Source organism: Polyodon spathula, chromosome 11 (assembly GCF_017654505.1).
Source record: "Polyodon spathula isolate WHYD16114869_AA chromosome 11, ASM1765450v1, whole genome shotgun sequence".
NCBI classification, from domain to species: domain Eukaryota; kingdom Metazoa; phylum Chordata; class Actinopteri; order Acipenseriformes; family Polyodontidae; genus Polyodon; species Polyodon spathula.
In genome coordinates this window covers 414,960-431,119 of record NC_054544.1, presented here as the reverse complement: position 1 = coordinate 431,119, position 16,160 = coordinate 414,960, and the positions used below count along the sequence as shown (strand labels likewise).

At 44.8% G+C, this 16,160-nt stretch overlaps 1 protein-coding gene across 1 annotated transcript in view; it reads left to right on the top strand.

Annotated features, from left to right (window-relative positions):
- Window positions 1-16,160, top strand: part of LOC121323267 (solute carrier family 49 member 4-like) — a 42,959-nt gene that overhangs the window by 11,755 nt on the left and 15,044 nt on the right. Inside the window, exons 3-4 of the mRNA XM_041264235.1 lie at window positions 12,323-12,591; window positions 15,371-15,500. Coding sequence (XP_041120169.1) covers window positions 12,323-12,591; window positions 15,371-15,500 — 399 coding nt within the window. The remainder of the gene's footprint in view (window positions 1-12,322; window positions 12,592-15,370; window positions 15,501-16,160) is intronic.

Here is a 16,160-nt window from a genome sequence, read left to right as displayed (position 1 = left end):
AATTAAACAATTATCTCACATAAACCGTAGGAAATGTAGCATATAACAGCCTATTACACAGACTCTTATAGCGTAAATTTGCGAGTAACAATAGTATGCACAGAACAAAACTTTAGATAGTTGAACAGAACTAACTTGCACTTATTATCCAGTGTGTGAGCTTCCTCCTCTCCTGCTTCAGTACAGCTGGACTCGGAGTCACTGGAAAGCAATGCAGACAGGCCTGCTTCATCCTGCCACGGAGACTTCAGCTGTCAGTCAGGGTATTGTACACAATACTAAGTGTTTATTAAGTGTTTTCCTGTTGCACTCCATTTTCAAATCAAACTAGTAACTGTCACCATATACCTAAAGCAAAAGCCTACCTACACCTTAACCTGCTAATTTCAAAGTAGGCGCTTTGAATGACAGGTGCTGTAGCTGGCAAATGAAAGTGCACAGGAAACCAGATCTGTCAGAACATGGTGAAATGACTGACAGTGAAACTACAGTACTAATGGACCACTGAGCTGACGGACAGCGGCCCCCTGCCATTCAGAGTGGAACGGACACGGGACAGACAGCAAGTATAAAAACTACACAGACTAGAGAGGATTTCTAAATGATTATTTTTTGTAAGAAAGGTTAGAGGTCATTGAACATTCACCGCATGTAGGATAGGGTTAGGGTTAGAGGTTACTGTGCATTCACAGCATGTAGGATTGGGTTAGGGACAGGGTTAGAGGTCATTGTGCATTCACAGCATGTAGGATTGGGTTAGGGACAGGGTTAGAGGTCATTGTGCATTCACAGCATGTAGGGTTGGGTTAGGGACAGGGTTAGAGGTCATTGTGCATTCACAGCATGTAGGATGGGGTTAGGGACGGGGTTAGAGGTCATTGTGCATTCACAGCATGTAGGATTGGGTTAGGGACGGGGTTAGAGGTCATTGTGCATTCACAGCATGTAGGATTGGGTTAGGGACAGGGTTAGAGGTCATTGTGCATTCACAGCATGTAGGATTGGAGGTTACTGCTGTGTACACCATGGCTAAGGTTCTATCTTGGGAACTTTCTGCTAGTATTTCATTAAACTTTGCATGGGCATTTGTTTCAGCTAGTTTTCAAATTAATTCTGTCAGTCAGTTTTACAGTAAAGTATGTCATTTTTGAATTGGTAAATATGAGTAAGTTTATGCAAAGGGAGGCACCCAGTGGGAATGCTTGTTTCCGTTCAGAAATGTCTGCTTTAAATAGTGATTATGGTTTTGGTCGACAGAGGACAAAGGTTGAATAAATTCCCCATTTAAATGCATCCTTCAGCTTAGTAATGTTGAAAACTCCATCAGAGGAGCTTTGATTGTGAGCTCAGTGGGGCAGCCACAGGAATGATCCACAAGGACAGATCAAATCTTTATCTTTGTAGATGTCTAGAATTATATTTTCTTTAACAGGGACATGGTCCATTGGAATGGAACATGTTGTTTTCAAGGACATTGGGAGACAGCATGCATGGGGTTAGAATATTCTAAAAAGAAAAGCATCCGGTTTTCAATAGATCCTTTGTCCACAATTAGTGTAGACTGTGTAAGCAGACAGCTGTGCTCAGCACTGATACTGGACAGCAGGTTCTTGAGGAAGGGAAGCTGCAATTCAGCGCTGATACTGGAGAGCAGGTTCTTGAGGAAGCTGCAATGCTCAGCACTGATACTGGAGAGCAGGTTCTTGAGGAAGGGAAGCTGCAATGCTCAGCACTGATACTGGAGAGCAGGTTCTTGAGGAAGGGAAGCTGCAATGCTCAGCACTGATACTGGAGAGCAGGTTCTTGAGGAAGGGAAGCTGCAATGCTCAGCACTGATACTGGACAGCAGGTTCTTGAGGAAGGGAAGCTGCAATGCTCAGCACTGATACTGGAGAGCAGGTTCTTGAGGAAGGGAAGCTGCAATGCTCAGCGCTGATACTGGAGAGCAGGTTCTTGAGGAAGGGAAGCTGCAATGCTCAGCGCTGATACTGGAGAGCAGGTTCTTGAGGAAGGGAAGCTGCAATGCTCAGCACTGATACTGGAGAGCAGGTTCTTGAGGAAGGGAAGCTGCAATGCTCAGCACTGATACTGGAGAGCAGGTTCTTGAGGAAGGGAAGCTGCAATGCTCAGCACTGATACTGGAGAGCAGGTTCTTGAGGAAGGGAAGCTGCAATGCTCAGCACTGATACTGGAGAGCAGGTTCTTGAGGAAGGGAAGCTGCAATGCTCAGCACTGATACTGGACAGCAGGTTCTTGAGGAAGAGAAGCTGCAATGCTCAGCACTGATACTGGAGAGCAGGTTCTTGAGGAAGGGAAGCTGCAATGCTCAGCACTGATACTGGAGAGCAGGTTCTTGAGGAAGGGAAGCTGCAATGCTCAGCACTGATACTGGAGAGCAGGTTCTTGAGGAAGGGAAGCTGCAATGCTCAGCACTGATACTGGAGAGCAGGTTCTTGAGGAAGGGAAGCTGCAATGCTCAGCACTGATACTGGAGAGCAGGTTCTTGAGGAAGAGAAGCTGCAATGCTCAGCACTGATACTGGACAGCAGGTTCTTGAGGAAGGGAAGCTGCAATGCTCAGCGCTGATACTGGACAGCAGGTTCTTGAGGAAGGGAAGCTGCAATGCTCAGCGCTGATACTGGAGAGCAGGTTCTTGAGGAAGGGAAGCTGCAATGCTCAGCACTGATACTGGACAGCAGGTTCTTGAGGAAGGGAAGCTGCAATGCTCAGCACTGATACTGGAGAGCAGGTTCTTGAGGAAGGGAAGCTGCAATGCTCAGCACTGATACTGGAGAGCAGGTTCTTGAGGAAGGGAAGCTGCAATGCTCAGCACTGATACTGGAGAGCAGGTTCTTGAGGAAGAGAAGCTGCAATGCTCAGCACTGATACTGGACAGCAGGTTCTTGAGGAAGAGAAGCTGCAATGCTCAGCGCTGATACTGGACAGCAGGTTCTTGAGGAAGGGAAGCTGCAATGCTCAGCGCTGATACTGGACAGCAGGTTCTTGAGGAAGAGAAGCTGCAATGCTCAGCGCTGATACTGGACAGCAGGTTCTTGAGGAAGAGAAGCTGCAATGCTCAGCGCTGATACTGGACAGCAGGTTCTTGAGGAAGGGAAGCTGCAATGCTCAGCACTGATACTGGACAGCAGGTTCTTGAGGAAGGGAAGCTGCAATGCTCAGCCCTGATACTGGACAGCAGGTTCTTGAGGAAGGGAAGCTGCAATGCTCAGCACTGATACTGGAGAGCAGGTTCTTGAGGAAGGGAAACTGTCCTTTGGAGGCAGGTATTAAAGCCATGTTGACCAGGATTGTTGCACAAGCATGGTATAACAATGAGCCTGTTCTTGCTATGAGAGGCTGTAGGATCGAAGCAGGGTTAGTAGTGTCACATACCAAGCCGTATCTTAAAATGGTGATCCATGATAAATGATGTTCAGATTAGGATGGACCAGGGAAAAGAACGCAGTTTAAACATGAGGGCTGCGTTGCCTTTCAGGTAATGAAACATTCTTATATGATGTGGATACGATCTTCTTGTCATTCTAATCGCCATTGAAAAAGAAATTCAAGGCTCTGGATGAAATTCAAGGCTCTGGATGAAATTCGAGGCTATGGATGAAATTCAAGGCTCTGGATGGCATATCAAACTGCTTATTTGACTCCCTTTTTTTTTCTTCGTTATAGCTTTATTACATGCAGCAACCCAAGCCTTTGAAGATGGTAAATGGCCTGTCTTTCAAGCCTGGATCATGCTTTGGGCTTTAATATGCTCCCAAACACAGGCGGACCTGTAATGCTTTCACAGAAGATGTGGTATCTTTGAGTGACTGTGTCACTGTTGCTCTAACAGTAATGCTTGCGCTGTGTTGTATGTAGACAATGGGGCCAGTATCCCGAGGAATCCTCCACACCACTGTGACACTCTTCCTCTTGGCAGGTTTCAGATGAGCTGATGTTGAAATGGCCACGTCGCTCGTCTGTTTGGCACCGAGCCGATGAGCGTATAACCCCAAAGAAGAAGCTTTTGTTCTGTCTCTGCTCTTATTGTGAGATACAACTAAACCCCACTCCCCTCCTCACACACACGGAAATTGTTTTTTAAGTGGAGATGTTTTGCATTTAAGTTCATGGCAGGTGTGGTTTGCTGAATAAATGTTGTTTAATTAAACAATATCACAAAAGTACTTCCACAAAGTATTGATTACAGATCTGAATGTTGCCTTTCCAAGACTAGACATGCGTTGCATTGTGTGTGTGTGTGTGCTGTGTAACTGCAATTGCAGTGCTGCTAAAGTTGAATATCATAAGACTGTGCAGGAAAAGGCATTGCATCTCTCTTCATCCAGTATTACATCAATCTTCTCATTTCCAGCCTGAGCGGTGACACAATCCGATTTCCAGAACTCATGTGTCTGTCTGTATTCAGCTTCCACTGTGATGTAACGGGCCGTTCTTTATTTCCGCTTTGAAAATGCCATTTAGTTACACAAAAAAGGATATAAATAACATGTACTTCCTGGAAAAAGAAACATTATATGATCTTTTTGTGCTACAATATTTTACCCGTCAGTGGTCCTGTGAGTGTATTAAATGGAATGTCCAGACAGTAATTTATGTGTACAGAAATAAAATAATTTATTTTTATTCTCTATACACAACAAAATAATTAAATAACAAAAGAAAACAAAATGGTGTGAGGGAAGGAGTGCAGGGGTGAAATCCAAAACAAACCGTGATGACTCGTCTTTAATTGTCTTCGTGGCGACCCATACATAAACAAAAAAAGACAAAAGAAATGTTAGTGTTTTTTTGTTTTAAAAATCCCGCTGCACCAAACCAGTCTCTCCCTCCACCCGTTACTCCTCCTCCTTTCGGACCAACCCCGAACACAGTAGTACGTTCCCTTTAGTATGTAATGTCCCGCCTCTGTAGTCAGCGGAACACCAATCCCCAACTGACAAGTGTCCTTATCCTTCACTTGACTCCAGTGGCTGGAATTTACATACTCGTACTTCCGCCCCTCACCAAGGTGCCGCCCCTCAAAAAGATGACTTTTGCCATGGTCACGAGATCTTGGTAAGGGAAGTCCCGAGTTGGTTTGATGCCATCTACTGTCGGGAGGCTGAATCACAGACCGAAACCCCTTTGACTCATCACATATCCCACCCCTCAGAGTGGAGCCGAAGGAACACTCGGAAACCTCTAACCCTTCCCTTTTTCCTCCCTCCCGGGAAAAAAAAATCAGCATTTTGATGTAACTTACCCGCACGATACCTTATTTGAAAGGCGAAGGGTTGGAGCGCCAGGTACCACCGCGTAATCCTAGCGTTTGAATCCTTCATCGTGTCTAACCACTTTAAAGAAGCGTGATCTGTGATGAGTACAAAGGGTCGTCCCAGAAGATAGTATTTTAAAGATTCCACTGCCCATTTCACTGCCAGGCATTCTTTCTCCACTACCGAATACCTCTGTTCTCTGGGCAGTAACTTCCGACTGATGTATAGTATCGGGTGTTCTATACCATCTCTCTCCTGGGACAGAACCGCCCCCAGACCAGTCTGCGATGCATCTGTCTGCAGGACGAACTCTCGGCTGAAATCCGGGCTTATTAATGCTGGGGCCTGACTCAAATTAGTTTTAATAGATTCAAAGGCTGTCTGACACTCTGCACTCCACTTAATTTTATTTGGAGCGTTCTTTTTAGTGAGATCAGTGAGAGGGGCGGCTATAGTGGAAAAGTGTGGAATAAAGCGGCGGTAATAACCAGCCAACCCTAACAGTGATCTCACCTGGGTTTTCGTGGTAGGTACCGGTGAATCCAACAAAGCCTGGACTTTTGAAACCAACGGTTTCACTCTACCCTTACCCATTATGAAACCTAAATATTTAGTTTCTTCTTTTCCAATAGCGCACTTTGCCATGTTCGCTGTGAGCCCCGCCCTCCTCAGAGACTGTAAGACGGCTTCTAATCTAGTCAAATGTTCTCTCCAGGAAGAACTATAAATGACTACATCATCGATATACGCAGCTGCATACTCTCGATGAGGTTGTAAAACCCTGTCCATTAGTCTCTGAAAAGTAGCAGGCGCTCCATGAAGTCCGAACGGCATAGTACAAAATTGAAAAAGACCCTCTGGGGTTGAAAATGCCGTTTTCTCACGAGAGGCTTTCGTTAATGGAATTTGCCAATATCCTTTCGTCAGATCCAGAGTTGAAATAAACCGAGCTTGCCCCAGTTTGTCTAAGAGTTCATCTACTCGAGGCATGGGATATGCATCAAACTTGGAGATAGCATTCACCCTCCTAAAATCGATACATAATCGTATTGACCCATCTGGCTTGTCTATTGGTACTATTGGGCTACACCACTCACTTCGGGAAGGTTCAATTACCCCAAGTTTCAACATACACTCCACCTCCCTTCGAACAGAATCTCTCCGACTCTCTGGAATGCGATACGGTCTCTGTCTAACTCTCAGACCTGGCGGAGTGATAATAGCATGTTCGATCAAATGCGTTCTTCCAGGCACGTTAGAAAACACATCACTGAACATTTTAATTAGATTGCTTACCTCTTCACGCTGATCAGGAGTTAATTGTTCCCCCATCGGGACCTCAATTGCTGACTCTGACTCAATTGAGGGTCCAAAATCCTCTCCCTCCTGTACAGGAGATATAAAATGGACTTCCCGTTCTTTCCACGGTTTCAGGAGATTAACATGATAAATTTGACTTTCTTTCCGACGCCCAGGCTGTCGGATCTCATAATTGACTTTACCAATTGCTCGAATAACCTGAAAGGGACCCTGCCATTTAGCAAACAACTTAGATTCCGATGAGGGCAACAATAACAACACTTTATCTCCAGGTCGAAAGTTCCGAATTCTTGCATTTTTATTGTAGCTTTGTTGCTGCTTCTGCTGTGCCGCTTTGAGATTGTCATGTGCCAATCGACCGACTAATTCTAAGCGATCGCGTAACTGCAACACGTATTTTACTACATTTTTAGACTCCTTTGACTGTTCTTCCCAGCCTTCTCTTATGAGATCCAAGATACCCCGCGGCTGCCGACCGTACAAGAGCTCAAACGGGGAAAACCCCGTTGAGGATTGTGGTACCTCGCGAACTGCAAAGAGCAAGTAGGGAAGCAGTTTAGCCCAATTGCGTTTTTCTTGATCTACAAAGCGGCGCAACATATTTTTCAAAGTCTGATTAAATCGTTCAACAAGCCCATCCGTTTGAGGATGAAAAACTGAGGTTCTAATTGAACGGATTTTCAATAATTTATATAGTTGCTGAATACAGTCTGACATAAAATTAGTGCCCTGATCAGTGAGAATTTCTTTCGGGATTCCCACCCTAGAGAATATTTTTACCAATTCATTCGCTACAGCTATTGCATTCATAGAGCGTAAGGGAACAGCTTCTGGATATCTCGTTGCGTAGTCCACTACTACTAAAATATACCGATATCCTGACTCTGTTCCCTCCAGAGGGCCTACTAAATCTACACCAATCCTTTCAAACGGTACCCCAATAATTGGAAGTGGAACCAGAGGTGCGGGGCGAACTGACTTAGGGGCAGCTAATTGACATTCAGGACACTCCGATACATACTTCCGCACAAGACCATAAACCCCAGGCCAAAAAAACCGGGCCAGAATTCGTTCCTGAGTCTTTTCAGTTCCCAAATGACCTGAAAATGGAATGTCATGCGCCAATCTCATGACTTCTGACTGAAAAGGCCTAGGAACCAATAACTGTTTTACGAGCTGTCCCGTCCCGGGAGCCCGGGTTATTCTATATAATAAGTGCCCAGATACAGAAAAATGCGGAAATACCACCGGTTGTCCTTCCTGCATATCCTTCCCCTCGATATATCTAACCCGTTTCCAAGCATACTGTAACGTGGGATCATTTTGTTGTTCATATCCCAAGTCAATATCTCGGTCCCAATGGTTAGGTACACAGAGAGGAGTGTCTTTTATTACATGACCTTCCACCTCAGTAACCTCGCAGCCCCGGTTACACTGAATACCTACTCCCTTTCCTTGCCGTTTAAGCGATTGGTTTACTTTTGTGTCAGACCCCTCCCCTTGTCGTCTCAGAGTTCCCTCATATTTTTCCACCCGACGCTCTCTTTTTGTTTTTCTTGGGCGGATTTTAGGGTTAAACAGGTCGGATTGCAACGGAAAAATCTCGCCAATTGTTTTCTCCTGTTGCTTTAATTGTCCCCTGGTAGAAACTAAGACCATTTCCCGACCTAAAATACGATCAAAAAACGGCCAGTCTCTTCCCAGGAGAACAGGGTATGGTAAACATTGCGCTACAGCCACTTTAACGTAAGCTGAATAATCACCTACAGTAAGTCTAACTTTAGTGGTGGGATAAACCCGAGTTTCTCCATGAATACAGGAGATAGCCACTTTACCCTGTGGCTCCCAGGCTACCCCATCCAAGAGAGCTTGCCGAATCAATGTTTGTGCACACCCAGAGTCCGCAAATGCGTAAGTACTCTTTCCCCCGACCTGTACTCTTAACTGATAAGGGCCCTCCCGACATTCCCCAGTGTTCCTACCTGTTACTGCTGACCAGGATCTTGTCGCCAGGTCCACCTTTATTACTGGACAATTCCTGGCAATGTGTCCAGGCTCATTACATTGGTAGCACACTTGGTTAGGAGGCATCAACGGAGTTAATCTGTCCTGCGAGTCCGCGACCGGCAGGTTAGGGGGATTCTCTCTCGCCCAGGATGGGGCTAACCTCGACCTCCATGGTCTGAAGGTCTGGTTACCCCCTCTGGGCTTCATTGGTTGGTTGGTCCGAGTTAGTTTAGGGGCAGGAGTGGGGTCTGACCCGGCACCTTCGTTTGCGTCTTCGTAGGCCTCCGCCAGGAGGATGGCATCCTCGAGAGTGGTAGGTCGATTCCTCTTAATCCACTCTCGATTCCCTGGCGGTAGTATAGACGCGAACTGTTCTATAACTATTTTCTGCACCAGTTCTTGGGGTGTATGTTCTTCTGGCCGCAGCCACCGGGTGCACTGATCTAAAAGATATTGTCCCGCAACCCGGGGCCGCATCCCCTTGGACAGCTGGTATTCCCGAAAACGGCGCCGGTATGTTTCCTCCGTGATCCCGAGGCGTGAGAGAATGGCTTCTTTTACTTTAACATAGTCCCCTGCATTCGTGGCCGTCAGGGCTCGATACGCTGCCTGAGCTTCCCCTGTCAGGCAGGGTGCCAATTTCATGGCCCAGTGTTCCCTAGGCCACTCTGCAGCCTCTGCCACTCTCTCAAAAGTAATCAAGAAAGCCTCGGGATCATCTTCCGAGGTCATCTTCTGAAGATTAGGCTGAGCTGCAAACATCCGGGCAACCGCTCTCTCTGATGTTGATATTGATAGTTTTTCCACCAGCTGTCCAAAGAACTGGGCGAGCTGTTCCTGGTGCCGTGTCTCTCTCTCCTCTCGCTTCTCCTCCTGCTCCCTAAACATTGTCAAAACTGTAGCTGGATCCATTTTCACTTCTGACACCACGTGTGAGGCGAGAGTGTATTAAATGGAATGTCCAGACAGTAATTTATGTGTACAGAAATAAAATAATTTATTTTTATTCTCTATACACAACAAAATAATTAAATAACAAAAGAAAACAAAATGGTGTGAGGGAAGGAGTGCAGGGGTGAAATCCAAAACAAACCGTGATGACTCGTCTTTAATTGTCTTCGTGGCGACCCATACATAAACAAAAAAAGACAAAAGAAATGTTAGTGTTTTTTTTTTTTAAAAATCCCGCTGCACCAAACCAGTCTCCCTCCACCCGTTACTCCTCCTATTTTACTTTCGGACCAACCCCGAACACAGTAGTACGTTCCCTTTAGTATGTAATGTCCCGCCTCTGTAGTCAGTGGAACACCAATCCCCAACTGACAAGTGTCCTTATCCTTCACTTGACTCCAGTGGCTGGAATTTACATACTCGTACTTCCGCCCCTCACCAAGGTGCCGCCCCTCAAAAGATGACTTTTGCCATGGTCACGAGATCTTGGTAAGGGAAGTCCCGAGTTGGTTTGATGCCATCTACTGTCGGGAGGCTGAATCACAGACCGAAATCCCTTTGACTCATCACAGGTCCCATTTTGAGTTTCTTGTCATTGGCTGGATAGAAGCAGCACAGAGTCATCCTCACCCTGTCAGTATGCAGAACTCCGTGAAATTACCGGGACAGTCTATTGGGACAAACTCTGATGATGGGTTTGCTTCAATGCTTTGATGATGGGTTTGCTTCACTCTGCAATGATGGGTTTGCTTCACTCTGCGGTGATGGGTTTGCTTTACTCTGTGGTGATGGGTTTGCTTTACTCCGTGGTGATGGGTTTGCTTTACTCTGTGGTGATGGGTTTGCTTCACACTCTGTGGTGATGGGTTTGCTTCACACTCTGTGGTGATGGGTTTGCTTCACTCTGTGATTATGGGTTTGCTTCACGCTTTGTGATGATGGGTTTGCTTCACTCTGTGGTGATGAATTTGCTTCACCCTGTGGTGATGGGTTTGCTTCACTCTGCAATGATGGGTTTGCTTCACTCTGCGGTGATGGGTTTGCTTCACTCTGCGGTGATGGGTTTGCTTCACTCTGCGGTGATGGGTTTGCTTTACTCCGTGGTGATGGGTTTGCTTTACTCCGTGGTGATGGGTTTGCTTCACTCTGCGGTGATGGGTTTGCTTCACTCTGCGGTGATGGGTTTGCTTCACTCTGCGGTGATGGGTTTGCTTCACTCTGCTGTGATGGGTTTGCTTCACTCTGCGGTGATGGGTTTACTGTCCCTGCAATACTCCGGTACTCCTTCCACTCTAATTTATCACTGTATTCTGACATACTACACTGAAAAAAACATACTGGCGAACAGCAGAGTCAGGCTTTACACATTGTTGAATGAATCCCAGGCACTGTGTGTCAATGATTGTATGAGGCATACACAGGGACAATAGAGACTGAGACATCGTGAGTCAGTGATTATATGAGGCATACACAGGGACAATAGAGACTGAGGCACTGTGTGTCAATGATTGTATGAGGCATACACAGGAACAATAGAGACTGAGACACCGTGTGTTACAGAATTCCTACAGTATAAAACTTTTATAAAAGAAAGAGATACTTTGACACTGGTCAAAACAAAGCAAGTCAGTCTGTTGTACTGTATGTAGTCTGCCTGTTTTATAGAAAATTCTGATCACCTTCTGCATAACCTAGCTGAAGCAAAATCATTTTCTGAAAGGCTGTTCTTTCTCCCTGACCAACCCCTTTCTAATCAGTGACTGGTGTTGTGTATTAATTAAGTTAAGGCACCAAGCATCAATCCCAAATATATAATTCTTTATAAGTCAGCAAGATAATATGCTGTCTAATACAGAGATGACCAATAGATTACTGTAACAGGGGAGACCTGCGCTGACTCTCTGTAGGCACATTCGTAGTGCTGCGGGAAGAGGGCAGCAGCCCTACAATATCCGCCTGTCAGTAACTGCATTGACACGGAGAGGTGGGAAAGAGGGCGTGTGGGTTGTTCCTCTCTCTGAGTGGCTGAGGGGCGGGCTTTGGGGGGTTGCTACACTAGAGTGGCGTTACAATTAAAAGTTCTGTCTCCTTGTCAGTGAATTGCCCACCACCCTTCCACAGTTACTTTTTGACATCTACACTGCATTTGAAAATTCAAGCTCATTCTCGGTTCCATTATCATTTCAGTCCTGTGGGCATTAAGAACATTTAGATGTATTTATTTATTTATTTTTGTCGCATAAGTAATAGTACTGTAATTTGCAAAGTATAAGCATGTTTTCCCAATGTTGGCAGAATTTCAGTGTGTTCTACATATACAGACTGTGTGGGCTGTATATACAGTATACAGTTTTTGGTTGGACAGTATTCAGTACGTGTGCTTTATACAAGAGATGCACATTATACAAGTAATTTAACCCAAAGCCGCTCAGTGCACATTAAACAGGGTGCGTGCTACAGTCATAGAATTACTCCAGTAGTAGACTCTCTTGTAATCTAAACAGTGGAGTATAAAGATGCAGTACCCCTAAGGTCCCAAGCCTGCTCTAACGTTTGCCTTGTCTCTCTGTGTTCTTATTGTATTCAGGAATTTTAATAATGCAGGGGCCAATAAGACACCACTGGGTTAGAAACATTGAATGTATATAGCTTCGCCACTGCTCACTGCCCATCATTATGAAGTAGACCCCTGTAAGCATTGTTCAGTTCAGAGACGGGGGTTCATAATTAATTGCTGTTTTCCTCTCCCTCTCTCTCTCTCCTCACAGGTTGATCCATGGGGGACAGCTACTGAATGGTTTGGCCGGCCCAACTGTTATGAGTGCTCCCCCTTTGCTCTCCACAACATGGTTCGCTCCTGATCAAAGGGCCACGGCCACTGCGGTTGCAGCTCTGCTCAGCTACCTGGGAGCTGCATGCTCCTTTCTGATTGGTCCCCTGGTGGTGCCGGCACCCAATCAGACAACACTGCCCCATAGTTCGGCAGACATGAGCATTGCCCATATAAGGGATCGTGTTCAAATTGTACTGTATGCAGGTACTGTAGACTCTGGCATTAAGCTGATAAAATGAGCTCCTTGTTGTATACAGGGTTCTGTCAAATACTTTTTAATTGTGAATAATTCCACAAATGCGTCCCTCACCCAGGAGGTCTCGGTATAGAAGAGACTCCATTGGTGTGACAGGCTTCCCTGACTGGAGTACAGGATTACACAGAAAACTTGAATGTGTCTGGATCACTGGAACAGTGATGATATGTCCCGAAAAATATGACTTGTACCAAAATTCAAGTCTGTTATGAAAATGTTTGATGTTCTTAAAATATAAAAAAATATTATAAGAAGCGAGTGGCACTGGAACAGTTTTTAAAGTGGAGGTGCAGAAAGCCATTTACCAAAACTGTAAGCCATGCAAAACCAGGGGGTGTTACCGCTCCCCCAGCACCCCTGTAATAAGCTAAACAGCTTTGGAGCAAAGCATGCCAGTCGCTCACGAGGCCTTGCAGAACGTTGCAAAGCATTGTGAGGCACACCCATTGCACGCAACACCACTGTCCTTGGAGTAGACCAGGTACAGGGTTAGAACAGAGAATCAATGGAACCGCCTCCTCTTTGGTAATAAAGTAGAATGAAAAAGGCATTTTACAACTTGACTGACATTCTGTAATAGTTTCACTTCGAAATTTACAACTTAGTGTTTAAATTATACCGGTTCTGACTAACGTATAATTAAAAGATGTAACAGAAAATTATATATTGATTTAAATAATATAGAAGTTATATGTGCTGTAATTTATCATTGCTGCATGTCCTAATGATTATGGTCCTTTTAAAGGTTAATGATAGCTGTTAATTTCCTGCTAATAATAGCCTATTTCTAAGACAGGTCATACACTATGAGGAGGCCTTTTAGCACAAGTGTCAAGGTCTGCTGGTAAATTAGCAATTCCACGCGCCTCGTCTGACTGCTTGTGCCAGTGCGAGGCTGTTGATTTCAGAATTTACAGCCATTGCTACCAACAGGCCTCTTGTTAAAAGCCAGTTCTTTATCTGAGTATTTAATTGTATAATGACAAGCACTGTAGTATGACATGCCCGTAGGAATGGAAATAAGACTCCTGTTGCGTAGCAGTTTCCTCCATTCAAGATCTTAAACATTTGCTTGATTAGACACAGTGTATAGCTAGCAAGCAGCTCAGCTGTGTCTTATTGAACTCATAGCAAAACCAGGAATGGATCATACAGCTATGGAATGGACTAATTTCCATCCCTGTATCCACCTATAACCTCTTGCATTGGAGTGATATGTTTAAGACTTTTGGTTTGATAAAAAAAAAAAAAAAGGCCTACAAGGAGCGTAAAGTTTTGTTTCCAAAAAATAAAATATTTAATACCAACAAAAAAACCTGAGTTATAAACGTGCAGTGCGTCCAGTCAACTCAAACAATGGAAGATGAAGTGTGCCCTTACAGTGCCACTTTAAAACTGCTGAGCTACGTCAGGCATGTTCTGGTTAACTGATTCAGAAAATTAAAGTAGACTTAAACTCCTTTAATAATAGATTAAGCTCCGGAGTTGTCTTTTTGCATTTGGGATCTTGGTTTTAATTCCTAGGAGTGAACTGAGAGATGGAGTTCTGATCTAAAGGCTTTAGAGGTCATGAAAGAAATGCTCTGTGTGTGTGTCTCTCTTCCAGTTTTGCATGGTCTTCCTGCTATTTGATTGCTCTGTGTGTGTGTCTCTCTTCCAGTTTTGCATGGTCTTCCTGCTATTTGATTGCTCTGTGTGTGTGTCTCTCTTTAAAACTGCTGAGCTACGTCAGGCATGTTCTGGTTAACTGATTCAGAAAATTAAAGTAGACTCCTTTAATAATAGATTAAGCTCCGGAGTTGTCTTTTTGCATTTGGGATCGGTTTTAATTCCTAGGAGTGAACTGAGAGATGGAGTTCTGTCTAAAGGTGAGGTCATGAAAGAAATGCTCTTCCTCTTCCAGATGGTCTTCCTGCTATTTGATTGCTCTGTGTGTGTGTCTCTCTTCCAGTTTTGCATGGTCTTCCTGCTATTTGATTGCTCTGTGTGTGTGTCTCTCTTTAAAACTGCTGAGCTACGTCAGGCATGTTCTGGTTAACTGATTCAGAAAATTAAAGTAGACTTAAACTCCTTTAATAATAGATTAAGCTCCGGAGTTGTCTTTTTGCATTTGGGATCGGTTTTAATTCCTAGGAGTGAACTGAGAGATGGAGTTCCTGCTTTTTGATTGCTCTGTGTGTGTGTCTCTCTTCCAGATGGTCTTCCTGCTATTTGATTGCTCTGTGTGTGTGTCTCTCTTCCAGAGTTTTGCATGGTCTTCCTGCTATTTGATTGCTCTGTGTGTGTGTCTCTCTTCCAGAGTTTGGCATGGTCTTCCTGCTGTTTGATTGCTCTGTGTGTGTGTCTCTCTTCCAGAGTTTGCCATGGTCTTCCTGCTGTTTGATTGCTCTTTGTGTGTCTCTCTCTTCCAGAGTTTGGCATGGTCTTCCTGCTGTTTGATTGCTCTTTGTGTGTCTCTCTCTTCCAGAGTTTGGCATGGTCTTTGTGTGTGTCTCTCTTCCAGAGTTTGGCATGGTCTTCCTGCTGTTTGATTGCTCTTTGTGTGTCTCTCTCTTCCAGAGTTTGGCATGGTCTTCCTGCTGTTTGATTACTCTTTGTGTGTCTCTCTCTTCCAGAGTTTGGCATGGTCTTCCTGCTGTTTGATTGCTCTTTGTGTGTGTCTCTCTTCCAGAGTTTGGCATGATCTTCCTGCTGTTTGATTGCTCTTTGTGTGTGTCTCTCTTCCAGAGTTTGGCATGGTCTTCCTGCTGTTTGCCGCAGTGGTGTCCTATTTCCCGTCTCGGCCCCCTCTCCCCCCCAGTGTGGCTGCAGCCAGCCAGAGACTGAGCTACCGAAGCAGCTTCTGCCGACTCCTCAGGTGAGTGTGCGTACTTTTCATGGTCTAAAACAGGCTTAACAGGTACAGACTATTTTAGGGATTCGATGCGTGTTTAATTGGTTCAGTTAAATAATTTATAATGTTTGGGAGGAACAAAGACCAGGAGTGGACCGCCCCTGTTCTAAGACGTGTGAGCTGAGGAATAGAAGAGCCAGCTTGGGACCGCCCCAGTTCTAAGACGTGTGAGTTGGCGGAACTATTTGATTGGAGTTCATATGCCTCAAGTTTGTCAGCCCCTCAGGAAATAGTGCAGTCCTACTTTACGTTACATATATTCTAGTGAACCGCTTACCCAGTTGTGAGGAAGTCTAGTTCTGCCCGCCTCTTAATCTGTGTCACACGTGTATTTCTAAAGTCTCAGCCTGTACCTTGAGACCAGAAAATGATCGTCTCTTGATAATCTGGGGCCGGTTTTTCAAAACGTAATCTGGATCAAGTGATCCAGATTTTGTAATCCTTGATTTTGTAATCGAGATTCCTTTAAAAACAAAATTAATTATGTAAGCATACTTATTTGTAAGTGGATACAAGTAATCCAGCAGTGACATTTTCTGAAAAAACTGATCAAAACGATCCAGAAAAAAGAAATCTGGAACATGAAATATCGGAAAACAAAATCTAGATCACTGTTATCCAGAT